The 24,216-nt window shown below is 33.7% G+C and overlaps 2 protein-coding genes across 4 annotated transcripts in view; both read right to left on the bottom strand.

Moving 5' to 3' along the window:
• Positions 1-8: 8 nt before the first annotated feature.
• LOC128177698 (programmed cell death protein 7-like) lies at positions 9-8,498 on the bottom strand. The gene is made up of 9 exons (XM_052844520.1): positions 7,522-8,498; positions 7,224-7,367; positions 5,450-5,539; positions 2,143-2,274; positions 1,752-1,890; positions 1,098-1,210; positions 841-964; positions 437-524; positions 9-147 (listed from the first exon to the last, which is right to left on the bottom strand). The coding sequence occupies exons 1-9, from the start codon at positions 8,266-8,268 to the stop codon at positions 24-26; spliced, it is 1,701 nt and encodes a 566-aa protein (XP_052700480.1). The 5' UTR covers positions 8,269-8,498; the 3' UTR covers positions 9-23.
• A 6,769-nt stretch (positions 8,499-15,267) lies between these two features.
• LOC128179103 (limbic system-associated membrane protein-like) overlaps positions 15,268-24,216 on the bottom strand; it is a 38,923-nt gene continuing 29,974 nt past the window's right edge. For 2 of the 3 annotated variants that reach the window (XM_052846601.1, XM_052846602.1), the window contains 6 exons: positions 20,909-21,030; positions 18,106-18,322; positions 17,261-17,302; positions 16,437-16,724; positions 15,804-15,842; positions 15,268-15,443 (listed from right to left, as the gene is read on the bottom strand). In XM_052846601.1, coding sequence (XP_052702561.1) covers positions 15,334-15,443; positions 15,804-15,842; positions 16,437-16,724; positions 17,261-17,302; positions 18,106-18,322; positions 20,909-21,030 — 818 coding nt within the window. In that variant the 3' untranslated portion in view covers positions 15,268-15,333. Of the gene's footprint in view, positions 15,444-15,803; positions 15,843-16,436; positions 16,725-17,260; positions 17,303-18,105; positions 18,323-20,908; positions 21,031-23,186; positions 23,209-24,216 lie in introns of those variants that run through there. The other variant, XM_052846603.1, reaches the window with a different exon arrangement.

The following is a 24,216-nucleotide window of genomic DNA, read 5'->3' on the forward strand; positions in this document are numbered from 1 at the left end:
AGTGAGTAGCACGAGAATGAGAGTCAACTGTCCTTCAAAGCACTGGCCCACTGGTCTGATGACGGTTCCGCCGGGGTCACAAAGTGGGTGGGTATCCGAGTGCCTCCTGGGGCACTGTCAGGTACGACAAATCTGTCCCAGTCACATCTATCAAAGCAAGCAAAACTTGGTCTTTACTTTGTATACACACACAAGCATAAGGCAGACATTATACATACACACAAATGTTTAAGGGTCCTAATCTTTACTGTACATGTAATGTCAGATCTATTATATATATTTTGTTTTGTGTCTTAACTTTTCACAAGTATTTGAGCATTTTGGAATAAAAATTGTTCATTTAGTGATTTACAGATTTGCAATTTACAAGTAAAAGAAGCACTAATGATTTTAAAGCCTGATAAGCCTGTGGTTAGTTTTTGTTTTCAATAATTACCGGATTTGAATGAATGAGTCGTAATTGTAGTTAGCTTGATTGTAATACTGGTGAAACGGCAGCATCGGGTCCTCTCCAGAAAAGCTCTCTATAGAAAAAATCAAACAAGTTTTTACACCTCATCTAATACGTGTTCATTTAAAAAATAAAAATGTTTCAAAATCAATTTTTGTTTTATTAATGTTCAAGTACATGTGTTAATTTTGAGGAATAGAGAATATAATTTTCAGAGACACCAATACATGTAAATGACAAGTTGACATGACAACATACAGCTCTGAAAATTCAACATAAGTATCTGACAAGTAGTATGCCACCATAGAAAACTTTACATGCACCTCTGTTGAAGAAAAAAGAGTACTTTTGATTTCAGTATGATAAATAAATATATGATTCATTCTTACCAGACTTCCCAAACAGAATTTCCTCTGTTCTCTTGTTTTCCCGTTCCTTTTTCAATTTGTTCAATTTCTCCTGTTGCTCTCTCTCTTTCTCCTTACTTTCTTCATGTTCAGTTTCTAGCATTACCTAGAAAATATTCATAAAGATATACAACAATCATACCGTAAAATCAAACTACAAGATATATGTCCAGTACACAATATTTTTTTTTTATTTCAGGTTTTGTATTTAACTAAGAAAACTGTGCAAAGTTCCTCACCCGTAAGGCCCTCTCTTCAGCTAAATAAATGTCCTTTTGTTTCTTCACTGTTTCAAACTGTTCATCCATAACTTCTTTAAACTTCTCATCACTAGCAGGGTTTGTGTGGACACCTGTAATAAGAGGCAAATAACAAATGCTACTGCAAATTCCAAATAAAAGGCAAGAATTTAATATCCATGTCATATAGTGAGAAGCATCCCTAAAAAATTTAAAAGTCTCGCTTTCTGTTTTTTCCAACAGTTGCTATCTAGTATATGCAATATCAATAAATTTTCATCACTTGGGATTTCATGCAAAACACTAACGACAGCGTATTCGTAGTTCTAATTAAGTTTTAGCATAAAAACCTACAGTAAATACATGTTTTTCACCATGATTAAGCAATGCATGTTGTTATTTTTTATGAATAAATTGAAATTTATTTCTAATGCATGAATCTGATCTTCTGTATGATGAAAATTCTACATGTTCCAAATATGACAGAATGAATAAAATGCATATTATATTGATCTAAGACCCCTAGATCTTGCACTAGTGTACAACAATATTATGATCATGAACGATAAAATTTAATCATGAGGCTGTACACTCCAATTCTTAAATTCACACAACATATTATGTACATATTTGACAGAGGGAAATAAATCTCACCCTGTTGTTTGAGTCTGTCGCTTCGTAATTTGCGAAGCTTCTGGATTCCTTTTAATAAGTCCATGGTTTTTGTTACATCATTTATCTTCTTTCGGACTTCGTTCAGTATGGCATCTGCTGATTTCTTCAATTCCCTGGCCTGTAATGATAACAATTTATTTTCATGTACATATTTTGAAGTACACATTTAATAAAGAACCTAGTGTTCACTTTTATTTCATTAACTAAGAAAGACAACTCTCTATATATTGAGAAGTTTAGAACTAAAAGGGCGAATAAAAAAAAGGGGGAAAACTATTTCCCTGTATAAAGTATCTTCTCCACGTATGTTTCCAATAACATCTACAAAACTATATCGATTTACAAATCAATTCAAACAACTAACACTTACCTCTCTTTTCTCGTTTTCTTTCTTCCTTATTTCCCCTTGCCATGCATCAATCTCTGCATGTAGTTTATTCCTCTGTTCTTCAGCTCTCTGCTTTTCTTCATATATTTCTTGTCTCCTTCTTTTCAGCCTCTCCTGAAGTAACATATAAATAAGTTTCAGAATTTTTATCACTATTTTCACTCAAGCAATTTGAACTCTAGCACAATATTTTATGTCATTTATTGTGCATTAGTGATGAAAGACTGAAGTCGAGCCAGGTGAATGCTAGACAGTAAGACACCTATGATGAATGTCTATTTTGTCTAAAGTGTTTTATTCTGTTCATACAGATCTGAATATGAAGTAATTCAGGTGCATGAAAATTTCTGTTATAAACCATATTACTGTGGTTTCATTAATTTTCGAGGGCATCAATTTTCGAGGATTTTGTAAAATCCACTGTTTCGAGGATACGTAAATTCGTGGGTAACCATCCTTAAAAAATAATAATCATGTTTTTTCGGAACGTATTATATAGATACAGTCATGTACTTAAATGTCAAAGTTCAATTTCTTAGATATGAACATCGAGTCCGATTGAATAAAAGACGTATTTCGCTCATGAAATCAAAAATTCTTTTTTTTAATTACTAGTATAATGGCAGGGAGTTGTTTATTTAGCTTTAAAAAGAAAGTGGTTTTGACATTAAATGTAGTTTATTCTAATATTTCAAACAAACGTTCAGTTGAGTTTTATTTAATTTGTACTAAAGACCTGCCTGGGGCCGTGAGTATAATTCATCACTTATATATATAACTACCGACAGTAAGCCCCATAAACCATTAGTTCTTAGTTCTTAAAATCAATCGGATGATATCTTGTTTGTTATAAAAAGTTTCATAACAATGGACCTGACTTCGTGGCTGAAAACTGGTAAAATAAAGAAAAGGTTTCCGTCGGGCCCGGGTCTCCCTGATCCTAATGAAGAAAAATCTGAGGTGGAAGCTAATTCTGTTCAAGCTGCAAATGATGCTGTCGATGCCATTTTATTAAAAACACCGACAAAAAGAAAAAGAGGGGAATACGCTGCGTACGATGATGAAACGAGAGCAAAAATCGCAAGATATGCCGTCGATAATGGAGTCGCTAGAGCCGCCAGGAAATTTTCGGGACATCTAGAACATAAAGTCGCCGAGTCAACGGTCCGAAGCATGAGAGATATCTACATTAAACAAAAGAAAGAAGGTTCGTATATTTGATAAGACTTTTTCCTTTAACCATTTATTTTTTATCATTGATTTATTGACTATCGTTTATAAAGATTTATAAGAGTTTTCCCCCTTTGTTCATGTAATGTGTGGCGGATCACGAAACTTTACAAACTAAAAGACGAGAACTGTATAAGTAAAACTGTTATGTTCTTCTTTCAGGTAAAGTCGACACAAGTTCTCCAACTTTACCGAAATCGCCCAGGGGTAATCCATTACTTCTAGGAGAATCACTGGACAACGAGGTACAAAACTGGGTGAAGAAAATCAGGGTAAACGGGGGTGTTATCAACGCCAGGATTGTTATGGCAGGTGCCGAGGCTATTGTCCAAAAAAACGCGCGGTACAAATTGGCAAAATACGGTGGTCACATCAACATAACAAAATACTTTGCCGTGTCTCTTCTTAGACGCATGGGCTTTGTGAAAAGAAAGGGGACTAAAAGTGTGAAGCAGCTACCAACCGACTTTGATGAAATTAAGAAAAAGTATGTCGAAAAGGTTTCCAATGTCGTGACGAAATTTCAAATACCCGATTCCTTAATCATTAATTGGGACCAAACAGGGTGCCAGCTTATACCCGGAGGAGACTGGACAATGGATCAGAGAGGGGCACAACAAGTGAGCATAACTGGATTGGATGACAAACGTCAAATTACGCTCCTTTTGGCAATCACCAAGTCGGGCTCATTATTATCTCCCCAACTTATCTATGCGGGGAAGTCTGATAGGTGCTTGCCTAAGGGCGTTGATTTTCCATCGTCATGGGATATAACATACACAGAATCTCATTGGAGTAACGAAGAAACTATGGTTAGATTCGTCGAAAACATTATCATTCCATATGTTAATGGAATCCGTGAGTCCCTGCCGTTGTCAAAATGTAACCAAGAGGCCGTGGCCATTTTCGACGTGTACAAAGCTCATCAAAGCCCAAAACTGTTAGAATTGCTAAAACAAAATAAAATCATTCCACTATTCGTTCCAGCGTGCTGTACTGATAAACTTCAGCCACTAGACTTAGCCGTTAATCGGGAGTACAAAGAAATTCTAAAAGGGCATTTTCACGATTGGTACACGGAGAAAGTTTGTGACGATACTGAGTCTACCATAGTTGATCTCCGCACTTCAGTGGTCAAACCAATTCATGCGCGTTGGGTAATTAGCACCCACGAAGCGATGGAAGAAAAAGAGGTGCTAATTAGGAAGGGATTCGAAAAAGCAGGACTTGTTTAACTACTATTAATTAAATTTCTTTTTTGTCTCTTTGTATGATAAACGATTAAACGCTAGCTTATTATCTACTAGTGTGTTTATCACGTCTTCATGGTAATGATTCACTTTACTACCGAGGGACTTATGCATATACTATTTATACCTGTTCAATTTATATGTATATAATATGTCAAATGAAAATAAATATCATTAATTTTCCTTTATACTGTTCCAATTTATTTTATGTTTATATAACTGATTGAGACGATTATCAAAGTGTTTTATAACAATATACGGTACAGTAATTCGGATTTATTACGTTTACCGGAGATGGGTTTTCACATAGAAAAAAGCACGAAACTTCGGTGAACACTTGAATTCGTTGATCAAGAAAAAAACGAAATCCTCGAAAATTGGTGTTCAACGAATAATGATGAAACCACAGTACATAAATTCAATCAGCTCTGCTCCCTTATTACAAAATCTTTCTAAGTTATTTGGTGACAGAGAGAAACTTTCAATAATAAGTTCATAAGAAAGGATACACAAAATTTTTGCCTTGATATAAAGGATATGAAGGAATCAAAAGCACAATTATTTCAAAACAAGTCTTCATTTGACCATACTGAAAAAGAAGTTTCATTTAATTTGAAAGTGAAACATAAATAGAAGATCTTCAATACTTTCTGTTCTACTGAATTTACATATACATGTCATTACATGATGTCAAAATACATTAATTTAAGAGCATCAGACTTGTAACATAAGACTTTTTTTTTTTTTAAGTTTTCAATCTCCTTAAAATATTTAAGTTTGCATGAGTATATTCAGTGTAAAACTCTTACCCTTTTTTTCCTCTGCTTTAATACTTTTTGTTTCACTGTGTCAACTGTACTCTCCTCACTTAATTCTTTATGTATATTTTCAAGCTCCTTCTACATTGTATTTGTAAAAAAAAAAATATTAAAAGATGCATTGACAGCAAAAGTAGGTCAATTTTAATTTTATTCTAATGCAGTAAATATCACAATTTCATTGTATTATCAATTATCTTTGATTTGATCATTATTGTTTAACAAAATTTTTTATGAATATTAAGGTGGCTCTATACACCCATAGTTTATTCCAATTTTCAATAGAAGACCACAAAACATATAGTTATCAAATATTAAAATGATGAAAGGGATACTATAAGTATTTTTAAAGAATTTTTTAATGTTTTTTCGTGTTTTTGTAAAATATTTTTTAAAAAGACAGCTATTAACAAATTGAGAGAAGTTTTTTTGTCATATGATGGATATTTCCTTCGGACACATAAAAAAATTTATAACACTTCTTAACATTCAAAAATGTTATTATTGCAATTTTTTTTAGTATTTCCTCAAAACATAATTTTTCATATTTTCTTACTCTGTTGACAAATCATTTGAAAAAGTTGATTAATGTTATAAGAAAATGTTTTTTTATAAATGTAACATAAAAAATTGAATGAAAATCATTGCAAATAAACAAAAAAAAATATTTTAAATTTTATTTGGTATGAAAGTTCCTCAGGTAAGGGTTATCGTTCCTAAGTCCCAAGGCCCAAACACCTTGGGGACTTTTCATTTCTGAGTTGAAGAAAATTTCCTAAATACCACGATGGAATGATAAATACATACATACTTCATTATAGGCCTGTATATGTGGATATATTCGCTTTAATGCAAAACTAAGTCAAATAAATAAAGGGGAAAATTGACTAGCCTAATAGGATTTATGTATCCCAACCTTAGAGAAATTCAAAGCAACCCTCCCATCCCCTTAAGGTGTCGATATTAATGTGCATTAAAGTATATTATAATCGCAATATGTTCACCTGTTTAGAATTTTCTTTCACTGTATTCAAATAAAAAATACGTTTTAGAAAATTTTGGAAAGTTAAAAATATTATTGTTCTCAACGGGATTCGAATTCATGACCTACAGGTTTGTAGGGTAGCCACGAAACCACTGCGCTATCGTGCAACATGTACATGTACGAAATGGGAAAGAAACTATCTAAAAAATTACACTTGATTTTATTGTTTATTTCGATAAATAATACCACACAACGTGACGGTATCACATACCACATTACTTGTAAGTAATGACTTTTCCAATTATCAAATTAATTAAATCTATTCATTTAACAAATTTTTCAAAAGAGCGGTCCCCATACATTTCGCCTCATTTTAAATTAGCCAGTACCGGAATTACCTGCTTCCAGATTTACTTTTATGCGTACTGCGTCATCAAAAAGTGGTGTATAGAGCCACCTTAAGTACGGTAATCAATTATCAAGACAAAGAATTAAAATATGGTGTGAATTTTATTTTTTGCATCTCATACAAGATAAATAAACAGTATGTTTCCTTTGTATAAATTGTCTTTCTGGGGTATTGTGCACTCAATATTTAAAGTTGATTAAAAAAAATCAGAATATATAAGAATAGATGTATTCTTATAAATTCTAATAGAATTTTTATGAAACATACATTAAGTAACAATGTTTAATAATAAAACTATTTATGAAAAAAGTAGGATCACCATATACCTCAAGGTTTGCAGAATAATTTAATAATTCTATGTAAAAATTAACCTTTAAGGCCTCTGTCTTTTGTTTCTGTTCATCCCAGACTTCATCTGAAGCTTGAGTTCCCAAGTCGGACAAGACACTGGTTTCCTGTTGTAGCTGTGCCATCAGTAACATCATTCGCCTCATCTTGGATTGTAATGAGTGAATCTACCAAGAAGAGCCAAAGAAATAATTGTATTCTATTGTGCAAGTCATGTGGAATGGATATTTACATGTATCTGAACTCTTTTGGAAACCAGTTCATAATGAATGAATCATTTAATCATTTTTTGTTTCTCTTAAATGATTTTAACACACTTACAGAAGAAGATACTTGAGCAGGATGAGTGTAGGTGTCTTCTATATCCTCATTTCTCCTTTGTCTTTTTCTCAGCCAAGCATCAAGGTATTGTTTTCCCACACTAGCATCATCTACATCTGTCTTTTGTTCATGAAATGGGGCACTGCTTGACCCAAAATTAGGTGGTAGCAAAGGCTGACCTGGGTGAAGGGGAGGGGGTACTGAAAACTGCATAGGATTTGGAACAGGGGGTGGGGCATTCTGATGTGAAACCAAGAACGGTGGAGGTACTTGCATACCTGTATTCTGAAAGTTTTGAACACTGTTATTTTGTGGCATTGTCTGTTGGAAGTTGATGTTACTATTCATCTGAATATTCTGATTTACATTTTGATACTGGTCTGTATTTCCCAAGAACATAGGTAAGGACGTATTTTCCTGTTGTCCGGTGTTTTGTGAATAAGACGACTGACCCTGTTCGTACACATTATTATTATTTTGCATCGATGGACTAAATAATCCTTGTCCAAATGGTCTAAATGGAGGATGTTGCTGGAAATTATTTTGCTGGTTCTGCAACGCGTTTCCTTGCCATCTCGGAGTTTCAAAACTGTGTCTGGGGTCTCCAAACCTTTCCTGATATCTTGGCCTAAAGTTTTGAAAATCTGGTCGAGGATTTCTCCCAACTGAGGCATCATATCTTGGACGAAAGTTTACATTTTGGTCAAAACTTTGAGGGCGATAATTGTTTCGAATGGGCGCAGCCATTTTTTGAGGGAAAAATAAATGCCGGAACACCGATCCCGATCTAAAATTCTGTCATGAGTGCATAGACAAAATCAGTTTGTAGGTCTAAGAGAAAATGCTACACCAAATTTTTATTTTATGGATCGATAAGATATCATTTCTTTAGAATGGTTGCGTTGTTCAACGAAGGATACATGCCCTTACTTATTTTATGCGATTTATTTTTTTCTGGACAAAAAAGTGTAAACCTGTTTTGGTTGCAAGTAACACACTGTGAAATGTAAAGTTTTAAATGAATGAAATGAAATGCATGATATAATAAATATCTAATAAGCCATTTCCAGTTATGTCAATAAGACGTTTTATTTTATTTCTTAAATTATTAATGAAAACAAATAACTTCGTTTGTAAACATTTTTCAAACCTATTAATAAAACCGCCCAGAGAAACGTGTCCCGTTGCAGGCACGTAGGTTGGGGAGGAGAGGGGGGGGGGGGGGGGGGGGAGGCTCATCCAAAAAATCTTGATAAGCGAAAAAAAGGAGAAAAAGGCAACTTTCCAATCTTTCCAAAATCTTCAAAATCCTCATCCGTTTACTCTTCATTTTCTTATTTGCATTCCAATTTTTTACATACTCCCCAAAAAGTGAAGGGGGAGGGGGGCAACTTCATGGAAATTCTCTTTTTTATATGTAAAATTTAGAAAATTAGTTCCTGCGGAAAAAAAGTTAAGCCCCCCCCCCTTCCCCCCCCCCCACCCCCCGCCGATGCTACGTACCTGCGTTGAGATATGATATAAAGCAATCATTTTCAAACAAGAAATTGAATCAAATAGAATTAAAATTTACTACTTTCTGTTTTAATTTCTTTCTTTGTTGTATCGTTTGTTTATGTTTTGGGGTTGCTTGCCATTCGACCCCGACGGTATTTTTTGCAATCAAAAAGACAGTGCCTTAAAACAACAACTGGAAACTCATTTGACTATATGCTAATTTTTCCTGAATCAGCAATATTTGAGTAAATATCTGGTTCTAATAGTGGTATATTTCTCTAATTGAATATTTAATCATCTCTTATTTGATTCTTATCAATGAATTGATTTTGTCATATTTATTTATAAAAAATTTAAATTAGTTATAAGGAAAGTAACCATGTTATAGTCTTTAACATTTTATTTGGAAGGGGGGGGGGGGGGTCGAAGCTTTTATTTTTATCTTTGTTGCATATTTAATAGACGCATGCCAGGTTAGCAAACAAACAGCAAACACCTTTAAAGGCCTCACCCCAGCGTTCTTAGCGGGTTTTTTTAATAAGCCCAACTTGTTTTATATTAATATGTATTTGATTTTTTGAAAGCATGAATACTGTATTATAATAATAATGCAATACTTTAAGAGACTGTTTCCAGGGACCTTCGCTTGTGATTTACATGTACCAAAAAGGTCTCCCGACGAATAATGCTTATTTCAACGTGTATGTTGAGTTAGATTCATGAAAAACAATTATTTTTAATGCGATTTAAATTTATATGCTCTGATTGAAATTATGTTATCATTATATTTAGCCTCTAGGTAAGTTTGTAAATTGATAATTGTAAATTAATTATTGAACCTTCTATGTTTTAGTCATCGTTCTTTTCCTAAACTTTCTTTTTTAAACACTCATTTTTATCGCTGATCATCTTGTTATTAACTAATTCAAATTTTCAATGATTTAGACCTAGGAACCATATGCATCGGTTCTAATACACCATCGTCAGTAAGTAAAAGAGGAAGTAACTTCGATTCAGTCCTGGTCAATGATCGCCGCATGAACCAGTTGTGCTTTTCTTATATATGTTGCTAAGGCTACATGTACTTCATGTCCTCATCAAAACACATCAATCAGCTGACAAACAAACGCAGACGATCCAACAGGGAGCTAGGACTTATAGAGAGAACCGTAAACTCAACGTACTCAAACCGAACATGTCATTTACTGCCCGTAAAACTCATATATATTTCCCATTACTTTCAAAGTATATGATATATCAATTATTCTACAAGGAAGATAACTTTATCAAAGTGAGGTAAAACTGGTGTTGTTTATGAGAAAATTTCGGTTCCCGCGCACTCATTCAATAAATAATTGAACGCCCGTGACACAAGAAAAGGAGCCCAATACATCACATCGAATCCGCGTTTTGTCGGGTCCGTCACCCTCCTACCGTAAATCTTCGCCAATTTGTCCGAGTAATAAGATTCAGGGATCTCTGGGTGGGAACAAAGTGCAATTAGGTTCTGTCTTGCAAGCTGTCACATGGCAAACACATGACGATCCTATGTTGTACAATACGATTTATCTATGTAAGTGACATTAATTTAAAAATATATATTAATTTGAAATACCCAATGATCAATAGTGGTATAATTATTGTATATATGACTGTAACTACATTGGACCGTTGCAAACAAGAGTTAAATATTGTCAGTTGCAGACGACACTGGACAAGATTATACAGTACTCCTATCACGTGGTCTTCATTTTCCACGAGTACAGAGGGGCCCCGACCGACAATATGACAGAACTATAAAGGATTCTTTTTCGCCTGGTCGACAGGGGTCTAACTAACCCAAATATCAAGAAACGAACGTAAATACTAATTAGCACACTTACTCTTTACAATAATCAAATGTAAAGTAGGCCATGTTTTTTTCATCTTCCTCCTACTTAGTACACAGCCAATATATTTTATTTTAAAGTCACCCAGGTGTACTATTGCAATTGGTCTTCGTCCGTCGTCGTGCGTTAACAATTTTACACTTTTAACATCAAGGTTTGATTGCTTTAAATTTCAGTTCACCCTGCTTACGCACGGGTAATGCAAAGTTTATAGAAATTTTAAAAACTACAAAGCCAATTATTGCGATTTTTGGTTTGAAGCATAGGGAAATCTAAATAGTGAAATTCATGACTCTACCACCATCGGAGCGCCACAGTCGGGGCCAAACATGCAAAAAGCCAATTTTTCAAAAACTTTCTACTCCCACACGTGTGAGTACAAAAATGGATGCATGGTTATGAAGTCCACGAAGCCCTATACAAAAATTGAAATTCATGGCCCCGGGGTCAGAGGTTTAGGCTCTAGGGTGGAGCCATTATGACCATATACATGTAGTAAAAATATATCAAATCTTAGAGAACCTCTACTCCTTATATTTTTGTTATAAGCTAAATGTACGGTTATGATGTCCATGGCGTTTTCTGCCTAAATTATGAAATTCATGACCCCTGGGACAGGGTTTAGGCCTTAGGGTGGGGCCTATATAGCCATATAGTGAAAAGGAATTTAATCTTAGAAAAACTTTTCCTTTACTCCCACTCATGTGCGGAAAAAACCCTGAATGCATTGTTTTGATGTCCACGGACTTCTCTACCTATGTTGTGAAATTCATGACCCCTGTGTCAGGGGTTCAGACCGTAGGGAGGGGGGCAATATGGCCATATAGTGTTAATGCATATACTGTTTAAAAATCTTCTTTTCTACTCTCACACATTTGTAAGAACTGACTTTATAATTATGTTAATCAGGAAGTCCTCTATTAAACTGTAAATGTCATGTCCCAAGGAGCATGGGTTTTGCTGTAGGACAGGGCCAAATGGATATAATGTTTAAAAATTATCTTGTCTACTCCCACACACCTGTTCGAAAAACCGAATTTATTATTTTGTAGACCAGGAAGCCCTTTACCAAAATTATCAATTTCATGTCCTTCGAGGACCGACTCTAAGGCGGGGCCAAACTAGTCATATAGTGTTAATGCATTTAATGTTCAAAGAATCGTCCTCTTTACTTAAAATTCTGCTGGTACTGAATAAAAACTGACTGCTTATAAAGAAAGAAAATAATTTCAGAGCCATCCATCAAAATTTTAAATTACATGTCTTCCAATTTAGGGATTTGAATCTAGAGCGGAACCAAAACACTCATACAGTGTATAGGATAGGGGTTCTTAATGCAGGGTGTGGCCAAATGGTCATTTAGTGTTAATGTATATAATGTTTAAAAAACGGCTGCTGACATAGAATAAAACAATCGATGCAGAGCATGCGTGTTGAATGACCCAAATCATTCGGGGGACGAAACCAAATGGTTTCTTTTTCTAAACATTCCCGTGATGCATTTTGGTTTGTTTTTTCGTTTGCCCAAAGAGAAATTATTTTTATTTACTTTGAATATTTCTAACTTTGAAAGGAGATTGATTCTGCTGGTGTAAATAGGAGAAAGTCCATAACTTTCTACGATAAATGGTTTGTATAGAAATAATTTTGATACTGTGATAACAAATAAATCGGACCAAGCAGCTTTAATATTTCATGTCACCTACATGTAAGGCAAGGGTTAAGGCCGGGAGAGTGGGTGTATATTTGTCTTACTATTTTATTCTGCTCAGGAATTTCAAAAAAATTCACATATTTAGAAGAGAAAGAATAAAGCTGTCTATCAAAGTTAAGATATTGTGAAAGCATTTGGAGAGAGTTCAGGCGGGAGCTTTGTAACGGTTAATGGGGTTATCTTCCCTTGCTTCTTGATAATAGAGTTATCTTCCTTTGGTTATTCATACCTGTATTTAATAATTAATCATTGAATATAATGCAATTAGGAAGTTGTATAATCAAAAGAGTTATGCAAGTATTTTTATCATTTGAAACAAAAGCTTTCTAAATAAACAGACTTGTTAAAAGCAATACATGTAATTGGCTAATCAAAATCACTGATAAGCAGTACATGTAAAATGATTTTGGTATAAATGCCAGATGGTGATCATCCTTCACCGATGGTTAAATTTTTTTAAAAACTGGAACACGAGAGATGAATAACACATTATAGCTTTGAAAGCGTTTTTTAAAATGTCCACAGGGAACGTTTCAGAATCTGTTTGGCTCATGTGAATGGGGAATTGGAGGTTGTTTTAAATAAAACATGTATACTAGCCACCTTGTTTTATTTTATCTATGAAAAGATGCAAATAATGTACATAAAACCTATCTTTGGGAGTTAACAAATATATGAGAAATCTACTTCCTATCAGAATCTTGCACCTTTTCAATATCAGGTCACGCACTCTATTTTGATATTGAAGTTTTTCTCTAAAATTATAGGTTTCATAGTTCTTTTTGAAAGATATCAGGCAGAGAGGTTGTCGTCTCTATAATATATTTCAACTTTTCTACTCCAGAATGAATTATTTAATTAATTAAATGCATAAACATCCTCGACAAGTTTGTGTATGGGCTATGGTACTCAGTTGACCGTTAAGGCATATTGGCTTCTTGTTATTCACATGTACATATACAATTAACGATTGAAATAAAAATATACCACATGGAGTAAATTATATGAAAATCAAGACAAATCAACGCAATTAATCTTGTTTGATTTGTCTAGATAAGAAATTTAAGTAAAGAATCATAAACATGCCTGGACAAATTTCGTTTCCAATAATTCCATGTTCTTTGGTCTAATTTGAAAGTACATGACATTGTATATGAAATAATTCTGGTGAGACAAATTCCCTCTTTCTATATTGTTATTATATAGTGACAAGTAGCGGTAACATGTGTTTCCATGTATTGTGTCTCTTATTTACGGTTGTTGCCTCACTTGATTTAACTCTGGTCATAATAGTAATTTGTTTTCAGACTCTTTGTTATATCTACACGAGCTCCAGATCTTCATTGGTATATATAACATAAACAACAAATGGCTCGTTCCTTTTGAACTTGAAACTTATTATTCAAGGTTTCTGATCTGACCCTCAAATAAACAGCACAATGACCTTTCTCACTCAAACTGCTGGCTTCACTAGTACTTATTCTGAACCTTAGAACTTTTCACATCTCGCTAAGCTGGTTTTCCTTCCCTTGTTTAACTTTTATTTTGCCAATTCTATCATATTTATTTGGACCTTATTGAGTTCAATGTATTACTTTCCTGCAGTCTGATTATGTTCCGCGACAGTGTGCAGAAAATTCTCGACCTTAAAATCTGAAATGGTTAGCCTCTGATTATTTTGCTTGAGAGCTCTGAAATTGTTTGTGCAGTATATTCATTAACTATCACTGTTGGGGACTTTTTTCGTGAATGCCTCCATATCATTTACCTACATTGCTGATTTCGATGCAAGCTGATTGAATTCTAATCAAGTTAAGTATTCTCACTCTGAATTAGGACAATTAAAGTAGTGGCACATGTACTAGACATCAAAGATAAAAGTGCTAATCCATTGTCTTAATGTTCTACTTGCATCATCGAAGGAATGATGATTAATCCACTCCTTTTCCTTTTCAATATATTAAAAATATCTTAAAATATCTGCGAGCATTTGAATAAGCATACATGTACATATTATAAAACTTAGAAAATACCCGTTATCAATACTTAACATTGCTAATAAAGTGAATTTACTTCAGAGTCTTTGAACAGCTTTAGCTAAAAGTGAATAAAAGAAGAATCTATTATTCAATTTGCTTCAGTCATTGAGGTAGAAAATTTTAATTCTACAATAACAATTTCCGAAAAGAAATACCCCCGGTACTACAGTTCACTGCTTTCACCAAGTTATTTGCTAGAAAGTACATGTAACTGAAAAAAAACTCTATAACTAATGTTTTGTTTAACTTAATTCTAACCAACACCATTTTCAGTTGACGGAAATTAACAATAAATCTTAAATAAATAAAATCGCATTTTTAATACAGTATAGAGATCAACATACTAAGTTGTTAAGATTGAGTTTTTTTTAATCTATTCTGAATGTACATGTATTGTGTGCCATTGTAGCCCTGTGTCATTCATATCAGAAAAGTATAAAAATGACTTTTATAGTTGATATGGTAATATTGCATCTCTGAAACAAAATTAACTTCCACCTTTAAGTTATAACCGCCAGTTTAGTCCTTCGTTAGTTTAATATGCAATTCAGTGAATTAGAATACTGAATTTCATATTTAAATTACAAGAAAACTCTGCAAATATGTGGAAAAATATATTTATTGATAACAATGTAATGCATAGAAAAATCAATTCATTGAAAACAAGTAACGATCAAGTCCTACCACAATAGTAAACAACAAAATAGAACAAAAGATGCAACCGTCCTGGAAATGACACAAGTAATGACGATGCAGACGATTCCTGTGATTTTACGACTCTCTCTGAAATGGAAGAATTAAATATTCCATTAATTAATGAACAACAAATTACCAAAATCTATGAATTTGATAAGAAATGAATTTTCAAAAATTCAATAATAATTTTAAAACAAATAAGGAGCCGATAAAAAATAAGGAAGGAAAAGCAAGGTGAAAATAATAGAGTGAAACTCCTTGGTACCACTGTACAGCTAAATAAATACAGCGACTATAAATATGTGTCTTACCGAAAGACCTAGCATTCGAATTTCATAGATTTCCCTTCTCACTTCTATCAATATTTTAAAATCATATTATAATCATATCCTTTCTAAAATTTATTGTAAATGGAGATGGTATAAGTGATGATGTAAATTGTCTTACCTTCGCTATCTGTCCCTCGCTTCGAGTTGACCGACCTTGCTGCAAAATAAGTAAAACACAAAGTCAGTACAGGTAAAAAATGAAATCTGAGAAATGTTGTCTCTTTGAGAGATGGATGGATGAAGACTAGACATTCTACACATCTAATAATGACGTCTAAGGACAATTATAGTGTAATGCTACGTGGAAACAACATACAGCAGTACCAGGGAGATTTCACAATACAACAGCTGATGACCAATCAAAATCAAAACAACATTGCCCAGTTTGGCGTGTTTGGTAAAGTGAAATTTTGACGGAAGCTTAATGCAAATTGTGAAAGACTCTCTGTGATTGAGGGTAACAAAGCAAACCGCCATGTATATTTTGTATAATCATATAAAATGGCTAGTTAGTGCATGGAGTTCGAATGAATTGTGTTGTATTATGTTTAAAATATTCCATATTTGGTGCTTTCAATACAAATAGAATTCCTCAATTCAAGCATGTCAATTATTAAAATATATTCAGTTTAATGCACAATTTATTATTTGGTTTGCAATTCTCGTATGAATAGAAGCAATACAGAATAGTAAAATAATATCATAAATCTAATACACAAAGCAACCTAAAATTTAACGACACCATCCTTACCACTCAAAACATGAATTTTTGTGTTGGTGATCTGAGATTCAGAAGTCCGGCAAACATAGGTTCCGGCATCCTCGAGCTGCGCATGCGTAATAGTAAGTTTACTTATGATCACTTTTTCTACAAATGATGAATATTTTGTTATTGTGGTCCGCGAGTTTTCTCTGACTTTATGTCCGTCAATGAACCAGTCAATGTCGCCAGTGGGGAAATCTATGGCTGTGGCATTGCACATCACAGTTATTGTACGACCTACTTCAACAAAGTTGGAGCTGGTCGTAATGTATATGTCTGCAAAAAGTGAAAACAAAGAAAAAATGACAACATCAACGTCATTCCGTTGTTTCTAAACACCGAAAATTAATAAATAAAAGAAAATGACAACCACACAATTCTATAAAGGCTTTGAAAGGTTCAATTGTCAATGCAAACATCTGGAAAACATCATCAATAAAAATGAATAAATATCATTGGTCTATTCAAACATTTACGTTTTTAATGTTAAACAAATTAAAATTTAAAATCATGCCAGAAAATATCTACTTGTTAGGACGGATCAATGTGCAAAAATACAGAAATTCAACAAATAGAACGGTTTCAATCTTCATTGAATTGTAAATCGATGGTACAGCTAACTTTAACTTCATTAATCCTTGCAACTCTAACAAATATATTTTAAGTAAGATGCGTTAAGTTTGGTAAATATAACATTTCTCCAAACCTCATTTGTTATTCTGTAACACAAACATTGTTCATCAAGTTGAAACATCGATGTCAATAAAGATACTGAAAGCTATAAAATTAGACGAATCGGCTGGAGTGTTTACCTGGTGGGGACATTGTTTTCTGTGTCGTTGTAGATGGTGGCTCTTAAAACAATAAAATAAATAAAATATATATGCATAAATTAAAAATTCTTTATAACACACACATGTCACTTAAATAAGCCAATAAAACTTGTCGATTTAATTGTTTTATCATCCAATAGAAATGGAAAAGACAAGCTGTCGTGACTCCATGCTTAACCCGATCGCGAGAATGAAATCTCAAGGGAAGCGACACAATAACACGTTTATCTGATCGATTGATTGGTGCCTGATCACACAATTAGTTTACACAGTAAATGATGAATGAAAACAGCACCAGTTCAAAGACAGTGCAGCCCCCTGAAAGATAAAAGAGTGCCTATCTCGAGATAGATGCAATATGTGCATGTTGTACTGTTACAAACTAAATTGTGGTATGTCATGAAACGCAGTCTGTTGCCATCATGCGTTATGTGTCCCCAGACCCTCAAGACACCCCCCCCCCCAGTAGAAGTCGACCAGCAGGATGCAATAGCAAGTTTCAAAATAACAAAAAAATTCGTAGATTCAAATAGGGGCACTGCTTTTTAACATCGCACACTAATGGCATTACATTCAATTTTGAGAACCATAACACCTACAACAGTCAATATATTTGAACATATCTATCAATGACATTGTCATTTATTTAAAAAAAAAGAAGAAGGGAGACATTATCTGGAGATCTTCCCAAAACAATATAATTGTCTGTTGCTTTAGTGCTCACTTGACATCAGACATAAGATACAAAAATACTTTCAATAGACGAATCGCAGGCAAATCAAAACTTGCAACACTGAGAGAAACCAGACTCCAGACACACTTACCAAGGACATTGAGTAGAACGAGCCTCCTGGAGCCCGCTCTCTCTTTGGCACTTATTTGGCATTCGTACACACCCGCGTCATTCACATTCACGTTCTTAATCATCAGATTCCAGCTGCCTCGATATGGAATATGTTGCACGTGATATCTGTCGTCTGGTATGTAAATGTCCAGACCCACTGTAATAGGGTGAGGCTGAGAAGTACGCCTCCATACCACCTGTAAAGATAGATATACGAAAAGAGGGTACCAAGTGTTGTCAAACCTTAATAATCCACACAGAATCATTCGATCATCAATAGATGTATAATGTTGTTTTAGGAATCTGTAGATCAACTTTATCTTGACCAGATGGAAATGAAAGCTCCTGAACACTGTGAAAAAAACCCTTGACATACTAATACCTAGTTTCCTGGAGATGTTTTTGACTTATCGTTCTTACCTTTAAAAGCCACTGTTTTCAATACCTTGAGTTTAAGCCAAGTTCACAAATTCATGCAAGTTGTTGTTGATTTGTTTTATGTTTGATAATGCAAAGGTTTCATAGTACAGCTGCAAAAGTGAACCATACATTCACACACCTTTTGCTGTTTTGTTTAATCAAAGTAACAGTTAATTAGTACCACTGATTATCAGATTTACTGTAAATCAGAATAGCTGTTAATCAGATATATGTTTGTCAGAATTACTGTAAATCAGAACTACTGTAATCAAAATTTTAAAATTTTAATGAGACATTTAATCAATATTTTTCTAGATTTTGGGGTTTTTGGTATCATTGCTGTATAAAAGGTGAACACAACATAAAAATAGAACTTCCACTCAGGATATTTTTGAATATAAAAAATGTGCTTATCATATTTCTTTAAGAGATCACATTTTGAGCATTGAAGTTAAGCATTATCAAACAGGAAATCAAAAATGTAATGTTTTCCTAAGATACCGGGTATCAAAATAAAGATAAGACTTGAACAAGCTTACATTTTTGCTTATTTATTAAAAAATGTTGCTAAAAAATCAAAATAAACAAAACTTGAATTAATGCAGATTAATTCACTGTCTGTTCATTTTACACAAACGCTTTTTTCTTGATATCATTGATTTGAAAAAGTGAAGCCATATAACTGTTATTTTATTTGTTTATTGCACCATTGTTTGATAGAAGAAATTATTGAATCACTGTAATAAAAGAGTCCGTATTTGTGTTAAACCGAAAATAATTTAGGATTGAAGTATGAACGAGTTGGAGCAGTTATTTCTGGTGGAAACAGAAGCAAATGACATTTGGCAAGTAGTACATTTATATAAGTGTTTATCAATTCGTGAGGCAGCAACGGACGACACATCTAGTTGTTACAGTTCTAGATGAACACAACAAATTATAGTTTCTGGAATCAAACCAAGGAAAGACAAGTGTTACCAGTTATAGGTGTGGAGTAATTTGTTGTAATTACACGGCATCTTTGAGGAGGACAGGGTGCGTTGCAGCGTTGTAGAGGAACAAGTTTGTACCACCAAATGGGATTTCTAACAATTTAAATCCCTCATTCCGGCAATTCGCTGTGACAGACTTTGGTTAAGTTTCGTTATTCGCTCTCTTGTTGTTTCAAATGTTCGTTGATAATAAATATTACGAGAACTTTCGGAGAAAACTCTAGTTATCAGTACTGCAACGACTGTGCTTGATAAAAAGCCCCATTTCCCCTGGTGTCAGATATCCCTATCTCAGAGGAAACTGGTTTAAGGGGGCGTGAATTTATGTCTTAATTGTGAAAAACCTGTAATGAAAAAGTCTAAAATAATTTTATCAATTTTTCATTTGGAACAAAATCTTATTCACTTTTCCTTGTTTTTTTTTGGTAATCGGTTCCCAGTTAACAGAAATGACATAATTACTTATTGCGGAATCTGGGAATATCTTTGAGGTCTTTTCCCAGATGCCTCTTTTAAAATAATTACCAAGCGTGCTGCCAGCGACAACTCATGATTTGCTCAGTACATTTCTTCGATAGTAATGTTTAAAACCGTGTATGGTTTAAATTGTACAATTTTGTAGAACAACTATTAGTGAAGGAATCAATTTCTCTTTAAAAATCAGCCCCAAAAAAGCGAATTTCATACTGTCAGTCTGGCCCCACCGTCACCAAAATTTTCCAATCGCTCAACTCAAATCCTTGCATAAATTTGAGGTCAAAACACAGACTTGAGGCTAAGTATTGTTTTAAAGGGGCATTGTCACGATTTTGTTGAAATTCTATTTTTCTGTTTTTTTTTTTATTTACAATGCTTTAGGGATGCATTTTTTATGATCAAATGATATTTCAGAGTCAGTTGTTAAATTATAAGCATGATACAGAGCTTACAATTCTTTGTCATGTAAACAAGGCTCGTGCCCTGTTTTTGTTTACATAGGCTCAAAATACGAGTAAAACATCTTTATCAAGCTGATTTGTCTATCTTCTTATTCATTTTTAGGATAGATGAAAAGTTTTTAACGTTTAATATTCATTTTAGATCTAAATTTGGAATTTTCACTTCAACATTCAAATTGTAAACAAAAGCTTTGTTTACATAGCAAAGAATTGCAAGCTTTGTAACTTGCTTATAACTCAACAAATGACACTAAAATTTTGGTTGCATATTAAAAATGTCTTACCGAAGCATTGTAAACATTAAAATTTGAAAAATGATTTTTGATCAAAATCGTGACCATGTCCCTTAAAACAAAGTGCCATATATCTAACTGTACTATTATTCATTGTTGGTTTTTCTTATTATGGCATTCTAGGGCGGGGCTCTACTCACCACTTTGGTGCCCAAGTCCTTGATTCTACAGTACAGCGTGGCTAGGTCTCCAGCCGTGTAGGTATAGTTAAACTGGATATCCATAAACTCCGTGGACTGATGATGCTGACACAGCGATATGCCTGAATTAAAAAAGTATGAATCAGTGTCATCCAGAAGGCGAGAGATATGTGTTAATGAACTCAATATTGTTTTTCAGATTTATGAGATACGAGAGAGCTGAGTGATTTGTATGACTACTGACATTAATTGGCATGTTCTTCGCTTTAAAAGCTGGATGGGAATATGATGTGCACTTGTGGAGCCAATATCTTTAATTGAACCACAGGTACTTTATACAGGACGATGTTTATGGTCATTTTTGCCTATTCTCTTTGCATAACTTTTAATTTGACAATACGGTATCAAACTTGTACCTATGTTAAAAACTATTTACATGCCATTCATTTTCTTTTAAGAATCGACTCTTCGTTTTCTTAAATACTGAAAACGTACGGGAAAATGTTTTCTGCATCCTTTCATCTATAATACATGAGGATGTAGTTTCTACGTTTTTCATCTTTAATTACAAACTAGAAGAACATATGCAATAACAACCATGACTATATTGAAGCAGTAAATATGTTTTGTTTTTAATTTTCGGAATGGATCTACAATGTTGAAATGCAAAAACATACGGGTGCACAAAATCAGGTTTAATTTTGAAAAGAATGCCTCCACCTTTTTGAGCGCTTGCATGATCCCGATTTACCTCATTCCTTCTTCCGCTGTGAATGTTATGGGAACGCACGTTGGTGCAGGAGAAAATTTTAAACTGGCAGACTTCCCGGAAAATAATTAGACATAATTTATCAGTGAATCAACAATAGAGCATGAAGCATATTTTTCATGGAGATTGACTGAAGATTCACTCAGAGTGCGAATATATCCGCCCCAGACATTGAATGAAAACTCGGAAAGTATGAATGGAGCGATATTTGGATAATGAATAAGGAGTGAACCTTCCTATACTTTAGTTAAAAAATGTCTCCTGGAGCGCCATCCACATGCTTTAGTTCTTAATTGCAATCAAGATATTTCATAAAAGAGATAACCGCTAATCATGCAAGATAAGAGTTCATTTATCTCAAAACAAATTAGCAAAAGAGTTTATATATCTTAAGACAAGTTAACAAATTTACCAGATATTACACGTCAGTGGTAATTTAGGGAACATTGAAGAATATAGTTCCTTATGACATAACTTCGATATCAGACCATAGAGAATCTAGTTACCCTTTAAGATAACATCAAAGGAAATGTTAAAAGAATCTTTGTAAGAATAATAATGGCAAAGTGCACTCTATTCACCAGTGATAATTAACTTCGACTGGCTGGTCATTAGACAGATGTGTGTCTTCTCACACAGTTTGTGTAATGGACGAAAATAAGTGGGCAGAAACTCTTGACCATAGTCAAATATTGAAAGAAAGCTCGCACCTGTTCAATATATTCTACAAAACAATTCCCCAAATACATTGAATATTTCCGTAAAAAATCTATGATAATTCGTTTGGATAATGTTTCCTCCAAACTAAAGAAAATAAGTTAGTTTCTTGAAAGAGTTAAGAGGTATTGGGAGATGAAAAAATATTGTAAACGATATTGCAGCTGGTATAAAAGATATTATCGAAATTCTAGCTTAGATGGCACAGTTCCGATACCAAAGTGTTTTTGATCACATCTGTCAAAATAGACGGTAGATGATGTCAGAATTGGAGGACAATTGCTGCAGTAATTGGCTGCATTTGATTATTGAGCTCAATATATCACCGGCGGGAAGGGTAATTTAATAGTCACAATCACATAAAATTTTCCGATTGGTTATAAATAAAAAATAAGGTCCATGTTAACTGAAGCCACCTAATTTCCTGTTGGTTTTCTTTGCTAAGCGATCTGTTTCCTGGCTTTGCCCTTTCTCGACTTTCAGTTAGAATTCTTATATGATTCGTCTGACCTTAATTTTTCTATAGAATCAGTTCTGGTAATGAAATTTGTAATTTGAGATAGATTATTAAGTTTGAAAACAGTTGATTGCTGAATACTAAATATTGCTCTTAATATGTTCAAGACCATTGGACTTCATATATACATGTACAGGGACAAAGTGACACAACTTCATGATATCTATGATAATCGTTAAGTTAATAAGAACTTTTCGGAAATATTTAATTAAGCATCTAACAACGACAATATATATATACACACGGTATGTATTCATGTATGCATGAATACATACCGGGTGTTAAGGATTTCTCAAAACAAAACAAAAATAGCCGAAGATGAGTCGTGATCTGTAGAAGAACCCAGTCTGTGCTATTCCGGTGTTAACAGTGATTAATTATCGGAAGTAAGGTTACCGTGTCACATGAACCTCACTTACAAGTACAACCATCATCAAGACATATCACATGATTTAACTCAGTTATTTGATATATTCATTAAGAGAAGCCAATGTTTTTCAAACAAGTAATTGTCGCTGCAACGCTGAGTTTTATACTAATTTTCAGAATTGGTGAAAACTGCAAACAGGAAGATTGGTTGGTTTGTTATTTCATATTTTTCAAAATCTTCTTTGTTTAATGTTTTGAACAACAGTTGGTTCTTATTTTGTCTTACATTCAGTGACATTAATGGGGTTTTTACAACACTGAATTTATTTTAAATCTCAAATGCATACCAAATGTCTATAAATCATAAACGTTTATGATTATTGTTCGAGCAAAAATGCAAAATTGTGAAACACATAAAAGATTAATGTCTCTATGATCAAAACCCAACCCTGGTTTAAGTTGATTTTAACATCTTTTTTAAGCTTTCCTTGATGAGCTGCAGAGCAAATGTGTTTATTATTATAGATAATATGTAACAGGATACAACGCTTTTTAATACTTTTGCAAACATGTGGTGGAAATCTATTTTTTAACACTGACGATTCAATAAAACGCTCCAATGGGTTAAGTATTGTGTAAACAAACTCTACTTTCTAGCCATAAAGATAGATATGTCTGTCACAATACTCTTTCGATTGTTTAGTGATGCTGATGAAATTGTTCAATGTTTTTGGCACAATATTTTGTTACATTTGGGGATGGGGCGAATTTGGAGTTTGTTTTAGTTGTTGTTATTGTTGCGCTTTCGCTTCAGAGTGAGAGAACACTGATACAGAGGAATTAGACTGTCAAGTGGTTCCCTGACAGGAAAGGACTTCAGCTTCGTTATAACGTCCCCGAACCCAAATTGCAAATCAATTCTCCTTTCCATTGACT

This window comes from Crassostrea angulata, chromosome 3 (genome assembly GCF_025612915.1).
Source record: "Crassostrea angulata isolate pt1a10 chromosome 3, ASM2561291v2, whole genome shotgun sequence".
Lineage (NCBI taxonomy): Eukaryota > Metazoa > Mollusca > Bivalvia > Ostreida > Ostreidae > Magallana > Magallana angulata.